The following is an 18,132-nucleotide window of genomic DNA, read 5'->3' as shown; positions in this document are numbered from 1 at the left end:
AAAGACATTTACATGTCTTATCTACTAAAATTGTTACTTAGCACAAATTCACAACGCATTCTTGTAAAAAGGCTAAGAAATTAAACACCGTTATAAAAATCTAAATGTTTCACATCACATGCTTGTCATTTCATCTTACTATGAAATTCACTCAATTTGAAGTACAGGGATAACCACTACTTTAATCACAGTAACTTAAAATTCAGCTCTTGCGTCATCCCACATTCTTCCTTCTTCTGCCACAAGTCTTAATGATCCTAATCTGCAGTATTTCCTAGAGGTTTTCCCCATTTATCAGTTTCACTGCCAGTACCTTAATGCTAGATCTAGTCACCTGAGCTAAAGCAGGAACAAGAGAGGTTCATAAGTTAAGAATGTCAGATGTTACTTTTCCATTTAAACCACTTTAATAGCTCCAGCGCAGTAGCCCAGTGGCTAGGTCTTTGTGTTGCATGTGCCAGGATCCCATATGGGCGCCAGTTCGTGTCTTGGCTGATCCACTGCCCATCCAGCTCCATGCTCGTAGCCTGGGAAAGCAGTAGAGGACGGCCCAAAGCCTTGGGACCTTGAACCCACGTGGGAGACCCAGAAGAAGCTCCTGGTTCCTGGCTCCTGGCTTCAAATTAGCTCAACTCTGGCTGCTGTGGCCACCTGGGGAGTGAACTAGCAGACAGAAGATCTTTCTGTGTCTCCTTCTCTGTGTCAATCTTATCTGCCTTTCCAATAAAAATAAATAAATCTTAAAAACAAGAAAAACCCTATTAAGTAAATGATTTGCAGAAATTACACACCATGTATTTGATAGAACCCGAACCTGGTTCTACAGTTCCAGATCAGTGCTTTATGCCTCATAACATGTATTATCACTACAGTTACACAAACCAAGGCAGAAATCAACTATATATCTAAAACAGAAGCAGTGAAATTGACTTTCCAGATGATCTGTTCACACATGTATTTATTCAACCACATTCAATATTTTCCTTCCAGATAGTCATCTACTGAAGATCCAAGTGCTATTATCAAGTACCTTGCTACTTATGTATACTCTCTAAATTCTACCTAGACTAGGCAATGTAAGAGTTAAATGAAAGACTTCTGCTAAGACTCATCTTACAATTTTGTTCATTACTTTAACCGAACTACTATATAGTAAGCAGATGCAGCTTTTAAAAGGACAATTAGTGACATTATTAGAAGTTAAATCAGTAAATTATGTCAAGAAGAAAAAGGAAATGCACAGCAATAATTTTGCATAAATAAACTGCATGCAATTTTATCCCTCATATTGCCTAAAAATGAAAAACTCAAAATGAACTTCATAGTCGAAATCACATTTCACATCTTCCCATTTTATTATCATTTTATTATACAGTTCCACAGGCCCTGAGATTTCAAATTTTCAATTAGATAGTAAAGCAAAAAAAGATGTCTGAGAATGAAAATAAAATCAGATTAATTAAGAATGTATCTTCCTCAACACTTTCTCTCAAGTCAATAGAACAAAGGCTATATAACTCAAAGTAGAAACATCCAGAGGTTGGACAAATAGAAAAAATCAAAAACAGGAGGGCCCAGCACGGTGGCCTAGCGGCTAAGTTCTCGCCTTAAACGTGGCCCAGATCCCATATGGGCACTGGTTCTAATCCTGGAAGCTCTACTTCCCATACAGTTCCCTGTTTGTGGTCTGGGAAAGCAGTCGAGGAAGGCTCAAAGCCTTGGGAACTTGCACCCCTGTGCGAGACCTGGAGGAAGTTCCCAGCTCCTGGCTTCAGACAGGAACAGCACCGGCCATTGTGCTCACTTGAGGAGTGAATCACTGGACAGATCTTCCTCTCTGTCTCTCCTCCTCTCTGTACATGACATCTGACTTTGTAATAAAAATAAAATCTTTAAAAAATAGATTCCAGGTACTATCTAAATGTTCTACCCGTATTAATTTATTTGCTATATAGAAATAGGTACTATTACTGCTCTCATTTTACAAATGAAGAAACTGAGGTTGAAATATTCTCTTGAGATCACACAGGTCTAACTCTGGCAGCCTGACTCTAGGGACAACCCTCTGAATTCCTTGCTTTATTACCTCTCTAGAATCAGTGCTCTTCACATTTTCTAACCTGAAATAAATATTGAACACAATACAGTTACTACCTCAAATACAGTGCTATTCAACTCTGAAGAACCTGAGAAAAAAGGAATCTTTGTAAAACTGAACTGTTCTATCCTTAATAACAACAAATCATGGGGCTAGCACCATGGTACAATAGGTCCAGCCTCTACCTGCAGTGCTGGTATCCTTTATGCGCACCAGTTCTAGTCCCAGCTGCTCTGTTTCTGATCCAGCTCCTTGCTAATGTGCCTGGAAAAGCAGTGGAAGACATTTCAAGTGCTTGGGCTACTACACCCATAGGGAGATCTGAAAGATGCTCTAGGCATCAGATCAGCCCAGCTTTGGCTACTGCAGCCATTAGGGGGACGAACCAGCAGATGAAAATCTCTCCCTGTGTGTTAAATCTGCCAGTTAAATAAAAATAAATCATAACCAACCATTAAAAAGGCACTACACATTGGTCTGGAATGACTTTCATCTCTATAATCCATGATAAATGCCAAGTCTTATATTTTCAAGCCCTGATATTTTTCTAAAGTTTAGATTGTGACATCTATTATCACAACTGTTACCAAACATTCTTTGATTATAAAGTGCCCTACAAGGTCTGCTTGCTTGATGTAACTATAATGTTTTCCCTTCCATAATCTTAGAAATACATAAAAATCATGTTTTTCTTCATGTCCTAGCAAGTAAACAGCTCAAAAATTAACTTAAGATGGAATCAAATAAAATTACATGTGAATCTATACTCTGAATGTATGTTTTACCTTCTCTACACCTATCTCATCCCATCCATGCAAATTTTTGTGGTGTCTTTTAATCTGTAGAAAGGCATATAATAAAATCATAGTGGATTACAATCAAATATATTGGGATTCTCAATTTGCACCAGCCCTTTATCCTAGACTAAACAAACCAAAAGTGGAAAACATGTAAGGAAAAAAGCCACCTTTGTATTAAGTACATCTGTTCTTACTTGTTATTATTTCCTAAGCAATACAGTTTGACCAATTATTTATACAACACATTTCAATAGGCACAATTAATCCATAGATTTAAACTGCCCAGAGAATGTTGTGTAAGTTATATATGTATATACATATACATATGTAAACACTATACAATTTTATTTAAATGACTTGAGCATTGCAGATTTTAGTATCCACAAAGGAGTCCTGAAAACAATCTCCCATGAAATACTGAATAACAACTTTATATTTACATATTTGGTTGGCTCAACACTTAATCAAAGTAATTTCAAAGCATTTAAGTAGTATAATTTCATCACAAATTATAAAATAACATGCCTAGAAACGATCATTTTATATGAGCAGCCAATCTTAAGAATTAGAAAGCAAAATTGTGAGAGCTAAAGACATTCATTTTGGAAAAACAGCAAACTCAAAATTATAAATTTGTCTCTTATAGAGCTAAAACACTCAAAACAAGTCTGAACTAGTCCTAAAAATATCTGTTCACGGAGCTGGCCTCAACGTCTTAGACTCTACCTAAAAAATCAAGAATACCTCTGCATAAAGAGAAATCATACACAAGCCACTTTTTTAACTAGAGGTGCATCTTCTTTATGTTGGCTCCCTCTACTGACAAGAAAATAAAACTCTAGAATTACACTGTTACATAGTATCAACACAGATGATATTTCTTTAAATATTCCAAAATCAGCATTTTTAATAAAAAAAAATTAAAACCTGACTGTACCACAGACCCAGGAAATAAACGAAAATTAAACTGACAATTCAAATAACATGCAAATTTTATACGTGATAGAGGCCATTTCAATATAAATTTTTAGCATTAATCTTAAGATGTAAGCAAAGGTAAATCTTCTTAAAGCATTTTAAGTATTTTTAATAACTTCTTGATCAACTATGTTTACCTGTATCTGTTCTGGTGTCCATTGGTCTAGGTTGACTGACTTGACCCTGGATATATGAACCCCAAGATTTCTATGAATTCCAGCACATCTGATGCAAATAAACACACCAATATTCCAGGAAGCCCATCGTGGACCTAATTAAGGAAAAGCAGCAAAGAACACCAAATATTAAAAGGTAAAATAAACATGATACATTCTTTCTTAATACAATTATACTAGAAGCTTCCCAAAATCACATGCTAATTTTCAGTGCAATAGCATGCTAACAAAACATATGTATGTGTCAAAACTGCACTGAAAGGTTAAAAGTCGATTTTCAAGAATCTTATCCAATACTAATTTTTCTTTTCTAGAAACTGTCCCTATATGTGAACAATATCTTACACAATTTTAATTACTACTAGTAACATCCTTTGTAATTATTTATCAAAGAGAAGAGTTTGCTTAAGTGGTCAAAAATAGATATCAAACAAAAACATTTAGAAAAGTAAACATAGAAATTAATGGCTACCAATAATAAGGCTGGGTTGTTCCCAGAAAATATATATTGTCAAGAAACATGAAAACCATACAATTGCTGTAGTAATTAAGGAAAATGCCTTTCAGGGCACAGTGCACTGGCTCAACTGGCTAATCCTCTTCCTCCAAGTGTGGGGATCCCATGTGAGCATCAGTTCGTGTTCCAGCTGCTCCACTCTTCTTGGGGAAATGTAGTATTTAAATGAGGTACTTTATGACTTCTCATTGGCAAATCTGATGACCACCATGTCTACCCTTGTGCAATGAGACCATTATTAAGTAAAATAACAGTGAAACATAAGCACTGCAGTATGTAACATTGGATCTCATAATTTACAGCTTCTTTCTGATTAACAAATAGAATATTTAGCATATATACAATGGATATTTAAGTAATTCACTTCCCAATAAGATAAACTGAGAAGGAAAAAGATTACAGTACACTATGCAGAATGTCACACAATTTAAAACTTTATCTCTAGAATTTTCCAGTTAATCTTTCTGAAAAAACAGTAGGCTATACATAACAAACTGCAAAAAGCAAAAGCATTGTAAGTGTGTCTAGTGTTGTTGATCCGCAAATGTGGAGGAAGAAAAAAGGGAAATGGACAATGTAAACAGCATCCCGAAGAAATAAGAAGACTCAATAACAGAAAACACAGTGACAAACCAAGCACAGGACAAAACATCCAGCAGGCAATTAAGAACACAGGACTCAAGGTCTATTGGAGATACAAATACGAGCACCTTCTTTAAGGTGAATTCTACCAGTGATTCATCAATGCCTCAAATTTGGAATCAATCACAGTGCCCTATATCAGAAGAATACATGAAGAAAAATGTGATTTATATATACAGAATGTTACTCAGCTATCATTTGCATCAAAATGGTTTCAACTAGAGGATATAATGTTGAATGAAACAAACTAGACACAGAAAAACAAATACCATATGTTCTCTCTTATATGTGGAAACCAAAATGGATAATGAATGAAAGCCTGTGTATATCATCACTGCTGCAAACACAGTTCTGTAAATAAAACATAGTTCTGGGACGGCCCAAATCCTTGGGAACCTATACCCACATGAGAGACCTGGAAGAAACTCTTGGCTCCTGCCTTTGGATAGGGTCAGCTCCGGCTGTTGCAGCCACTTGGGACGTGAACCAGTGGATGGAGGATGATCTGTCTCTCCTTCTCTCTGTAAATTTGACTTTCCCAAAGGGGGAAAAAAAAACAAAAAAAAGAAAAAAACTTATTTGGCCTAGTAAGGATTCTTAAGAAACTCCCAGACAACTATGGCCAGCATGCTTCAGAGTTGGGTCTGAGAACCAGCCCAGTAGCAGTTCCCCAACTACACCATGGCACTCAAAACTTGACCTCAAGGAATATCACACAGGGTCTGGTGAAATGGCCTAATAGCTAAATCCTTACCTTGCAACCACCAGGATCCCAAATGAGTACCAGTTTTTGTCCCGGTTGCTGCACTTCCCATCCAGTTCCCCGCTTATGGCCTGGGAAAGCAGAAGATAGCCCAAACCGTGGGACCCTGCACTTGTGTGGGAGACCTGAACAAGCTCCTGGCTCCAGACCAGCTCAGCTCTGGCCATTGCAGCCACTGTGGGAGTGAGCCTGCACACAGAAGACCTTTCTGTCTCTCCTCTCTACATATTTGCCTTTTCAATAAAAATAAATGAATGCTTAGGGAGGGGGAAAGGAACATGACAAAGATGTGTGGCCAGGCCTTGGAGCACATGTTGTCCAACTAGGCCACCTTTGTGTCTGACTCTCATGCAAAGAAAAACAATATTCCCAGATGCACAGAAAACACAAAATTGCCTGCTCCGGTGCTCATCTTTTGGAATGGCTCTTGCTTGTTTCAATATGCAGTTTTGTAGAGTCAAACCTAATTATTTTTGCAGTGCATCTTTCCTTTTGCACTTCCTAGTTACCTGTATTTCCCAATAAGGTCTTGTGATTCATTAACTGATCATCCATTAGAGATGGATTGCTTATAAACACTTGAGATTGTAAATGTCCATTTCAACACTGCTTTGCTACATATCACAAATAATGAAGTTCTAGTTATTAACTGTAATTCCTCAGCGCCACAAGAGTCACACTCTGGCATCTATTCCTTCAAGAAGGATTCTGATTTCTGTTTTTACCACTCCTGTGATGCATTTTTATTTTAGCAGCATGGTTGTTAACTTCATGTTAATGAAAACTTATTATTTTCACCCCAATGTGGACTGTGCTCACTGATTGTTAGGAAATACATAATGGAAGTGTAGCAGAGACTGCTATGTTTAGATATAAAGACAAAGTACTGTATATATCTATGCATACAGACCAGAGATGGACCCCCCAGTGAAAAAAATTGAAACTATCCTAACAGTACGATGATGTACTCCTTGACAATGCCCATGCCTACAAAACACTTCAACACAATGAACTTCTGACTGTTCATGAAGGACATCCATTGTAAAACTAAACGGGAAATTAATGTTGGGGGGAAGGACCTTGTGGAAGGACTTGGGCAACCCCAGGACCTATGGAACTATAAATGTTTTTTTAAAAATGAAATAAAATACAAAGAGGAACAGAGAATTTAATACTAGCTGCTAAGTGGTTTCCCTTATTTCTTATTTCTTCTAAACTGCCTTCTCTAATCCACAATAACAATTTTAATATCATAATTAAACTATTTTAGCTGCTTGCATCTTCTGAAAAATGGAGATCTCTTTCAAAAGAACTTAATTTTACTAGTTTCTTTATGAGATGGTACTTCGAAAAGCTCATGAAAACAGAAGTGTATGTGGGTATAAAAGTACTTGAAAAATATGCATACAGAGATCTTCAAAAAGCTCATGCAAAACACTACTCCATTTAACTATGCATTCAGCATTATTACGTACCAAAAAGGAAATGATCACTATATTTCACCTTTTTCTAGAAACATTCTGAAGTAATCTCCTAGCAATCAGCAATGACATTTCTTGAGCTGGGAAGGAGAAGACCGTATGCTTATTTACCCTGATACTATGACCAAGAGTAAACAAAAGAACTGAGCAGGGAGTTTATGGTAAAGAGGAAATAACAAAACAACCTCTTGGGATCATTAACTTTATAAAATCTGTTCTGTAAAAGAGTCAGCAAGTAATAATTCACACATAACTTTTTTTCCCAATCAACAGAACTAAAATAGACACATGAAACAAAGTTCCTGAAATTCGGTGTATTATCTTCTCAAATCCTCAAATATTGATTCTAAGAGAATGTATACAATAAAAATGAATTTCCTAAAGATGTCTTACCAGTGTAAAAGGTCTTTCTTCCACCTAAATGGCACACCCAGAAATAAAATCAACTATTTAAAAAAATGTAATCTGAAAATGTGTTGAGTGACATCTACAAACCAGTAAAATGAGAGGCTCATCCCACAAATGTACCAAATAAACATCTGTACACAAATCCTACTAAGAGAAATTTAGCAACTGTAAAGGACTCTACACACACTGTGCAACTGAAAGAAAAATATCCACACCAAAACAATTAGGAAAAATAGAGACACTGCCATATGAGCTGCTCCCCTTGTATACTGTAATACATTCATGAGGCACTCCCCAACTCGCAGCTCTTGCTTGAAGAAAGCAGGGTTGAAACCACATCTACCAGAGTAATTCAAGTCTCAGGCACATTACACATATCAAGACATATACTTCTTATAAACTTTTTTAAGGACCTAAATCGATCACTCTAATTTTTTTTACAAAGTATTTAAAGGGTTTCACTGTGAAATCACCAATAACTGGGAGCAATAAGGACTCCACGTTTGTGTTTCCAGAGGTAGTTCTGAATGGACACACAACCACCACCAGCAGCTTAAACCCTTGAGATCAGTCAAGAAAAAAATGATTGAAATGATCAGATCCCAGTTTCTCACTATAAAGAACTGCCTGCATACAGTCAAAGTTTGACAGGGGGGTCAGATCTCTGGTTATTAGCTTAACTTGGGAGCTTAAAGAGGAGGACAAATCTTAGATCTCAGGAGCGTAAACAGAGTGCAGGAACTTCTTGTTCTTTCTCTCACTAATGTCCCGTCCCTGTAATAAATCAAGGTTCATTGATTTTCCCAGAATATAGTAGTACTACATCAACTTCAGTAACTCTCTTGAGAGACTGGCTCCTAAATCAGCTGTCTCTGAGAGATGGGAGGGTTCCCCAAGTCTTCCCAGATCACAGAAAACATGGTTTATAAATGGGTTTACCCACCAGTGAGAGTTGGAACTGAAAGCAGGTAAAACTGAGTCTGGCTGTAGCACCTGCTGGCAAATGTCAAGAAAGAAGATGGGTCATCTCAGACTGGGCTGTAGTGCCACTGGCATGAACAGAACCAAGGCTGGGAGCAGGCCTGGAAACGGAGCTTCAAGGACTCCCCTCTTAGGCCACTGCTTCCATGGTGAACAGGAAAGCTAGGACTTGGAGGATGGGCAGTCCTTTCAGCGCTGCAGCACCCATCAGCTAGCATCTAGGCTGGGTCTAGGGGCAGGCCAGGCTGGGTTAGGTTGGCACATCCATTGGTAAATACCAGGATTGGGTATGAGTCATGTCAGGCTTGACCACAGTACCCCTTTGGCAGGCACAACATCCAGGGCTGGGGGTGGGCCTTGTACGGAACTATGGACACTCCCATGAGAGCTGCAGCTGCGACTGGTGAACATGAAGCCAGAGTTGGGGGCAGGCCAGACTTGTCAACACAGCAGAATCTGTCGCATACATGTGGCCTGGATTTGGAATAGGGCAGGCTGAGCTAAGCTACAGCACCTATGAGTGTACACAAGAGCAGGATGAAATGTAGGATGGACTAGTAGGCTGCAGTACACTTTAGCACACACAAAAACCAAGCCAAGGTATAGGCCTGGCGGAGGTTATTGCAGGGGCCCTGACTAGACCTAGCACCCACTAGTGTGTTTGAAGCCTGGGGCTGTGACAAGTTGGGCCGAAGCACCTGTCAGTGCTTTGTGAGATACAGGGCTGGGGTGAAACTGACCAGACAACTGCATCTATTACTGCAAAAGACAAACCAAGCCTGACCCTGTGCTGGCTGCCACACAAAAGAAATCAAGTTTGAGATCACCCCTCAGATCAAGTTTTTTTGGTGGACTCCCCAACTAGATGGCTGGATATTTACTTTGGCCACAGGAAAATCATAATACATGTGCTCCAATTTTAGAGCTCATGCGTCTGAACTGGGCCTCCTCAGCTGCTGATGCTTATGCAGGAGACAGCATGTCCAGATGTATACACAGGGCACATGACAGCCAGCTTATCTAGGTCAGCACACTCTCTTGGCAAGCTCTGTATCATGTTCCTGGGTCTGTGGATGCACTAGGTGGACTTGGTTGACCCATAGACCTTAGAAAGATTTTCTCTGCTATGCAGCAATGAAGCCAATGATGTCTCAAAACTATCAAAATCACTCAAGCAACACCCCTGGAACACTCTTTCCAACTTAAAGAGTATCTAAGGTGTTGTCAAACGACCAGCTCCCATCCCCAGGGATGGGATGTAGTCTGAGACCAAGGACTGTCCCCCACCCTTCCCCCTGGGGACACAGGAAAAGCAAAAACTGAAACATCTGTCCCACTCACCTCCTCCAAATCTTGACCCTCCCCACACTAATCCAAGATCCACATGGGTATGCATGTGTCTCAATTACGTAAACAGCATCAAAAATTTTTAATTGAAAAAAAGAAATGGGTAATGGATATGAACAGGCATTTTTCAAAACACCAAAGACGAACTGCTAATAAACACATGCTCAGGATCACAAGCCACCAGAGTAAAGCATATAAAAACAATGAGGTATCACCCCATTCCAGTTAGAATAGCTCTTATACAAAAATCAAAATACAATAACTCCTGATAAGGATATGGGGGAAAAAATACCCTAATACAGTGCTGGTGGGAATGCAAATTGGCATAAGCATTACACAAAACAGTATGAAGACTCCTCAGATGTACCACATGACCCAGCTATCTCAACCTTGGGAATATGGCCAAAGGACATTAAATCCATGTGTGAAAGTGATACACATGCACTCCCCATGGTTACAGCAGCTCAAGTCACACCAGCTAAAACATGAAATCAACTGAAATGTCATTAAAGAAAATATGGTATATATTCCATATACAATGGAATACTACCCAGCCATAAAAAAGGACGATATCCTGAAACGTGTAGCAAAATAAACTACAGATAATTATGCTAAGTGGAAAAACCCAGATCCAGAAAGACAAATACATGTTTCTAATATTTATAGTAGTTAATAAACAGAATGTAAAAATTCTGTGGATTCGTCATGTTTATTTATAAATGATACTTAACTAAATCATACCATTTAAATGACAATATATTCTCTTTTTTTAAGCTTTTCTTTTTAACTGAAAAGGCAAAGGAGAGACAAAGACCTTCCATTCACTGGTTCATTCCAAAAGTGGCCGCAACAGCCGGAGCTGAGCTGATCTAAAGCCAGGAGCCAGGAGCTTCTTCTGAGTCTCACACAGGATGTAGAGTACTAAGAACTTGAGCCACCCTCCAGTGCTTTTGCCAGGTCACAAGGAAGGAGCTGGATGGGAAGTGCAGCAGCCAGGACACGAACCAGAGCCAATATGGGATGATGGCACTCAAGATGGAAGATCAGCTAGCTGAACAATGGCACCAGCCCCAATGAATTTTTTTTTTAAACTAAACTAAGGCAACATTAAAAATAAGCAAAATGTATAAAACAACATCCCTGAAGCAATGGGAAATCAAGTGAGAGACATCAAACTAGGTGGGAGTCACATCATGAATGCAGATTACTGCCTAGGGAAGTGCTCAGGCACTGACACAGGAAAGTTCAATCTGGGAGCCAGCCAGTGGTCTCCTTAAAATTAAATATCAGGCCCAGCGTGATAGCATAGTGGATAAAGTCCTCGCCTTGCACGCACCCGGATCCCATATGCTCACTGGTTCTAATGCCGGCGCCATGCTTTCCATCCAGCTCCTTGCTTGTAGCCTGGAAAGGCAGCAAAGGATGGCTCAGAGACTTGGGACCCTGCACTGGTGTGGGAGACCTGAAAGAAGCTCCTGACTCCTAGCTTTAGATTGGCTCAGCTCCAGCCGTTACGGTCACTTGGAGAGTGAATCAAACAGAGAATCTTCCTCTCTGTCTCTCCTCCTCTCTGTATATCTGCCTTTGCAATAAAAATAAATAAATTAATTTAAATGTTTAAATAAATAAATAAGACTACTTTTATATATATGATAGGTACCATTATAGAGAAAGAGGATAAGACAGAGAGGATCTTCTATCCACTGTTCACTTGCCAAATGAACACAAAGGCCAGTACTGGGCAGGGCAAAGCCAGGGGTCAACAGCTGTATCAATATTCCCTGCATGAGCAGAGGAATTGAAGTACTTGAACCATCCTGCACTGCTTTCCAAGCACACTGGCAGGATGAAGGATAAATGGAAAGGTCAGAGTCCAAACCAGTGCCCATGCTAGCTAGCACTGCTGAACCTACTACATCAAAATGTAAACCCTGTTACACTTATAATCTAGCCTCCTGCTAATGTTCCTGGAAAGGCAGCACATACTTGGGCCCTGCCACCATGTGTGAGAGATGCAGAGTTCCTGGTCCCTGGCTTTAGCTACCCTAACCCTGGCTATTGTAGTCATTTTGGGAGTGAACAAGCAGATGGAAGATCTTTCTGTCTCTCTCTTCCTTCTATTTATATCCCTGCCATCCAAATAAATAAGTAAATCTTAAAACTGTTAGAAGCCACAAGCTATAATATTTGAAATAAGAAATACACTGGACAGAAGTAACAGATTATAAAAAGACACAACAAAGCATGTGAGAACAAAGCAAAAATAACCAACACGAAACTGAGAAAAAGACAACTGCAAATGCACAACTGAGCTGTGCAACAATTTCAGAGTCTAAGTTAAAATTGGAATCTCTGACTTAGGAGGAGGTGACAGGAAAGGAAAAGGAAAAGGAAAAAGAAAGAAGTTAAGAAAGGAAGGAAGGAAGGAAAGAAGGAAGCAAGGGAGGGAGGGAGGGAGGATGGATGGAAGGAAGGAAGGAAGGACGGACGGACGGACAATTTTTAAAAAGCATGTAAAGAAGTAACTGCAAAAACTTTCTGAAAACTGACCAGAGATGGTCTCCCCAACAAGCCGCTGAACTTATCTGGACAATAAGATGCTGGACTCTATGCTAGGTATATGCTTGCGATGAAGGAATCTCAACTGAACTTGAATTGTGGTAATGAAACAAGGTGGAGGAATCCACCATGGGGGGAGGGTTTGGGGAGGGGCGGGGGGAATCCCAATGCTTATAACACTGTGTCACATAATAGAATGTAATCAATAATAATTTAAAAAAAACTTTCTGAAAAACAAATTCACAGAACCAAAAACTCCAAAAAATTACAATACAGGAAGCATAAGTAAAACAACTAAAAGATACATCTTAATCACGCTGATGAAAAACAGCAATGATAAAAAGGTATTAAAAGAAGCTTAATAAAAGGCACTGTGTACAAAGGAACAAATGCCTATATAATCAGAACAGATTTCTCACCAGAAAAACAGATGCTGGAACAAATTCATAAGAGCACTCAAAGTATATTATTGTCAATCAACAAATCTTATCATGCTAGAATCATCTTATAAACCAAAGGTAATATAAACATAATGTCAGAAATTAATAACATGAGACACAAAAATAAAAGTGAATTTTTTGGGAAAAATAAATAAACATGATAACCCTTCAGCCTGGTTGATTAAGAAACAAAACAAATTATCAATATCAGAAATAAGAGAAGTGACACAGTCACAGATTCTAACAGTATCGAAAAGATAAATCTTAATACATGCACTGATTCATTGAAAGACAAATAATTTCTGCTATCAGAAGATAAATGTTACTATATGCACCAATTCATTGAAAGACACAAATAATTTCTCTCCAGAAGACAAAGATAATATGAACTATGCAGTATCTATTTAAGAAATTGAAATCTATAGGTTAAAGCCATCAGCAAAATTAAACAAATTTCTAAGCACAGCTTGCTAAAAATGGAAAAGTTATGAGATAAATAAAGAATGGCAGTTCGGTTATGGGGCTGGGGCAACAGGAGCCCCTGCAGCATGGCTGCTGAAGGGGGTACCCGAGCCAGGCCAGACCCCAATGCTTGGGACTCAGGCCATGGTCACTGCTGCCAAGGGGTGACCAAGTCCTAGACCTTCCCAGGACCAAGAGATTTCTTCCCTCAGGGTAAGTACACCATGAGGAAATCTCAGGAATGGGATTAGAGCCCTGGCTCCGCCACCATCTGCGGCAGGAAGAGCCAGGGCAGTGTTCTGCAGTGGGGCTGAGGCGAAAGGAGCCTCCTGCAGCATGGCTGCTGCAGAGGGTGCCCGAACCAGGCCGAACCCAATGCCCAGGACTTGGCCCATGGGCACCGTCACCAGGGGCTAAGAGTCGTAGGCTTTAGGCACTAGGCTCTACCTGCTGGTGGCCTGGCAGCAAGCTCTGGGGTTTTTAGGGTATGTAATTCCTGCTTAGGGACATCCATGAATAAGCCCAATGTGAGTGTAGGTGAGGGATGAATCCTGTGTGATTCCCAGTGACGGGGTCATGGAACTTGCTGACAAGCATGGTGACTGAGACCTGGTGGTTTGGAGGGGAGAGTCTGTAACATCCATTTTGGCCAGACTGATTCACCAGCCCACATGGAAATCTTGAGATGGGCTGTTAGCATAGAGCATCTCTGGCTGCCACATGCCAGTCCACAGAAAAGGTATGGCTGGGGGCCTGCCTGGCAGGGCTAGGTACCAGTACCTGATGGAGTGCTGGAACAGAGGATGGGTCACAATAGGTAGGGTCATGACACTAGCCAGCACATGAGAGAAACAGATCCATGGGTAAATTCTGTGGGGGATGTGTGGGCCAAACCCTGTGGAGATATAAGTCCTGCTGGTTAGCCCAAAAGTTGGGGTGGTGATGGGCTGAGCTAGGTGTGACCATGGTACCTGCTATCACTCACGGGTAAAGGAACCAACAACAGTCTGGGCAGGTCAAGGCAGCAGTACCCAAACGTGCATCCTAAAACAGGGTGTGGCGTAAGCCGGGCTCCAACATTCACCAACTCATACAAGGCCAAAATGAAAGGGCAGAATATGCCAGGCACTGGCCTAAAACCCACTGGCATGTATGAGATCTGGGACTGGGAGTGGGTCAACTGGGGAAACTTGGGGAAACTTTCCTAGCAGGTCACAACTCTCACTGATGATCACAAGGGCCAGGCGTGGGAATCGGGCAAGCTGGGAATAGTAGCTCCAAAGGCTGGTTGAAGTGTGAATTGATTATAGATGGGGGCAGAACGTGCAGGGCCAAATAAACCTTAGCTCACAAGCAAGAACAGAAATCAGGATGGAGGACAGGTCATGCTGAGCTAGCTCTTATACTGGCTGGTTTGCATGAGTCAGGGAAGCCAGAACACAGCATGTAGGGCAAAGGCCAAGACAGGTGGGGGGCTGTGCCAAGATGGGTCAGAGCAACCACTGGCACACTTGCGATCTGCTACTGGGAGCAGGCCTGGTTGGGAAGCTAAGAGAACACCATGGCTGGGTTGGGGATCCCACTGGTGAGTGTAGGGGCCCGAGTGGGGGTTGCGTTCTAGTCTGAATATGACTGCAGTGTCCCTTAGTAAGTGTAGATTGGTGCTGGACGCTCAGAGTCAGGCTAGACTCCAGCACCATCTGGGGCTCTGGGGGACCAAGGTAGATGTAGAACAGACTAGGCTAGGTCTCTGTCCCTACTGAGCCATGTGGAGCAGTGTCTCCGTATGGATAAGCCTTGGCTGGGCTGAAACATCCAACAGTAAGAACCAGAACAAGTCCAAGGCCAGTCAGGAAAGGTCACTGTTCCTGCCAGGACAAGAGATGGACTAAGTAGGACTGGCCCATGGACCCACGGGTATGTGCAAGATCGAGCACTGGGAGAGGTTCTGATGGAGGAGTCTGGGCAACTCCTCTGGCAGACACAGTCTCAACAGGTGAGCACAAGAACCGCAAAAAGGAACAGCCCAGACCAGACCAGGGAAAGGTACTCACTGTCCTAATTTTGGCACAGGTCGGGGGCGAACCAGGCTTAACCAGTTCACAATACCCACTGGCAAATCTGAGCACCAGAACAGAATGTAGGTCATGCCAGGTTCATTCGCAACAAATACCAGTACACATTACAGCTAGGATGGGGTGCCTGTTGGGCTGGGCTAGACTGTAAACCCCACAAGCGGGAGCTGGAACTGGGGGTGGGCCCAGCCAGCTTCAGCACCCACTGGCAAATGCTGAAGTGAGGGGGGCAGCCAGGCCAGACTGGGCCAAAGCGCCCAACCAGCACACATGAGAACCAGCAGGCAAGTGGGAAAAGCCGTCAGGAGGAATGTGGGTTCCCCTGCTAGACAGTCACTCCCACTAGAGAGTGTGAGCTGGGATGGGGGCAGACCAAACCAGGCAGGGCTAAAACTACCTGTGGGCTTCATGCAAGCTAAATCAAGGAAAAGCGAGGCTGGGCTGACTGTTCCAACTGGTGCGAGCAAAAATTAGAGTGAGTGAGGGTTGGTTGGGTTTTGCCGCAGCATCAGCTGGCAGAGGCTGGCACTTGGGACTAATTCTGTCAAGTTAAACCACAGAATCACCTGCAGAGAGCATGATCAGGGAGTGGGAGTGGCCTAGTAGGGAAAAAGTGGGCACCCCCCTCTAGAGCTACCACTCCCACAGGACAGCATGTAAACCAGGACTGGCGCAGGGGTGGCTAGACAGAAAGGCACCCGCCAGCACATGTGTGAGCTGGAAAGTAGGGCTGCTTGGGTTGAACTAGGCTCCAATGCCCACCGACATACATAAGAGCTAAATGGGATGTAGGACAGACTGCGTAATTCTATGGTACATACTGGCAAGCATGGGAACCAGGGTAGGGGGCAGGCGTGGTAGGGGTTACCGGGAGTAGCCCCAACTAGGCTGCAGCTCTCTCTGGCTTGCGTGAAGGCCAAGTATGAAGTGGGTAGGATTGGGCTTGACTGCAACAACCACTGGTTCGTGTGGAAAACAGATCTGGAAACAGAACTGACCCAGCAATTATAACGACCAGCATGTGCATAAGCTGATTGGGATGACGGACAGTGTCAGACCCTGTACTAGCAAACTCACACAAGAATCAGGTCTGGGATCATCTCAGACAAAGTTTCTTTGGAGATCCCTCCAACCAACTACTGATCTCAGAACCTCAACCATGAAGAGACTATCAATCAGTGGATTCTGGAGAGATTTCATCCTGCTTCGAATGGCGAGATTGGCAGCAATTCAGAACTGTTGATCAAAACTGCTTGAGCAGGACCCTCGGAGCTTATCCCACGTCGGGGACCTGGGATGGGTGGGAGGTTGGGTTGGGCTTTTCCTTTTATCCCTCCCCTTGCCCCAGATACAGAACAAAAAAATATTAATGTGGAAAAAGATGAATAGACAGAGGGGAAAAAAAAGAATGGTACCAATGAAATACAAACTTTTGCAAACTAAAGGAAAAGGAGGAGATATAGGGAATACTTCCTAATTAATTCTATGAAATCACAATTACCCTGATACGAAATAAAAACTGCCAATCAACAAATTGCTACATAAAAATTCACAAAATCAACAAAGCTTTAGCAGGTTAAAGAATACATTAAAAAGAATACATTAAAATCAAGTGCAATTTGCTCCAGAAATGCAAGGTAAGCTGGCTTTTAAAAAACATACTTGATTTTTTTCAAAGTCATTCAAAGAAAATGAGAGAGAAAAAATGTATATGAGATCTTTAGTCCTCTTTTCACACCAAATGCCACAATGGCCAGAGTTGGACCAGGCAAATGCCAGAACCTCTGCCCAGGTCTCCCACATGGGTGGCAGCAGGCCATACACTTGGACCATCTTCTGCTACCTTCGTACACACATTAACAGAGAGATGGGTGAGAAACAGGAGCTGAACTCCAGTGCTGTAGACAGCGCTTTACTCACTGTACCATAGCACTGCCCCTACGAAGTCAGCTTAATATGCAAAAATCGGTGTAATTTATTATATTAAAAACTACAAGAAAAGCTGTATCTTCTGAATAGATGCAGAAAAATATATTTAATAAAATCCAACTTCTGCTTCTGAGGAAAATTCTATGCAAATTAGGGGTAGAAGGGAATTTCCTAAATAAAATCATCTACAAAAAAAACACTAAATTCACATTATACTAACAGGAAACTCCTAATAATTTGCCTAGGAAAAAGACTATCCACTTCTATTTCACTGAATGTTCTAATTAGTACAAAGATTAAAAAAAGGAATCAAAGGCATCTAGATTGCAAAGTAAACAAAAATTGTCTTTACTTAAGGGAGATAATTAACTGCATAAAGGATCTGAAAATCTAGAAAACAGCTTTTAAGCAAGTGAAGTTAACAGAGTTGAAGGTTACAAGAAAAATATGCAGAAATCCACCTATATGCCAGCAAT

At 41.3% G+C, this 18,132-nt stretch overlaps 1 protein-coding gene across 7 annotated transcripts in view; it reads right to left on the bottom strand.

The window, feature by feature from the left end:
* SMAP1 (small ArfGAP 1) overlaps positions 1–18,132 on the bottom strand; it is a 130,765-nt gene that overhangs the window by 80,799 nt on the left and 31,834 nt on the right. For all 7 annotated transcript variants that reach the window (XM_040983612.1, XM_040983613.1, XM_040983611.1 and 4 more), the window contains exon 2: positions 4,014–4,147. In XM_040983612.1, the coding sequence (XP_040839546.1) occupies positions 4,014–4,147 (134 nt within the window). The remainder of the gene's footprint in view (positions 1–4,013; positions 4,148–18,132) is intronic.

Source organism: Ochotona curzoniae, unplaced genomic scaffold, assembly GCF_017591425.1.
Source record: "Ochotona curzoniae isolate NIBS_2020 unplaced genomic scaffold, NIBS_Ocur_1.0 contig_3819, whole genome shotgun sequence".
NCBI classification, from domain to species: domain Eukaryota; kingdom Metazoa; phylum Chordata; class Mammalia; order Lagomorpha; family Ochotonidae; genus Ochotona; species Ochotona curzoniae.
This window is presented reverse-complemented; position numbering and strand designations above follow the sequence as displayed.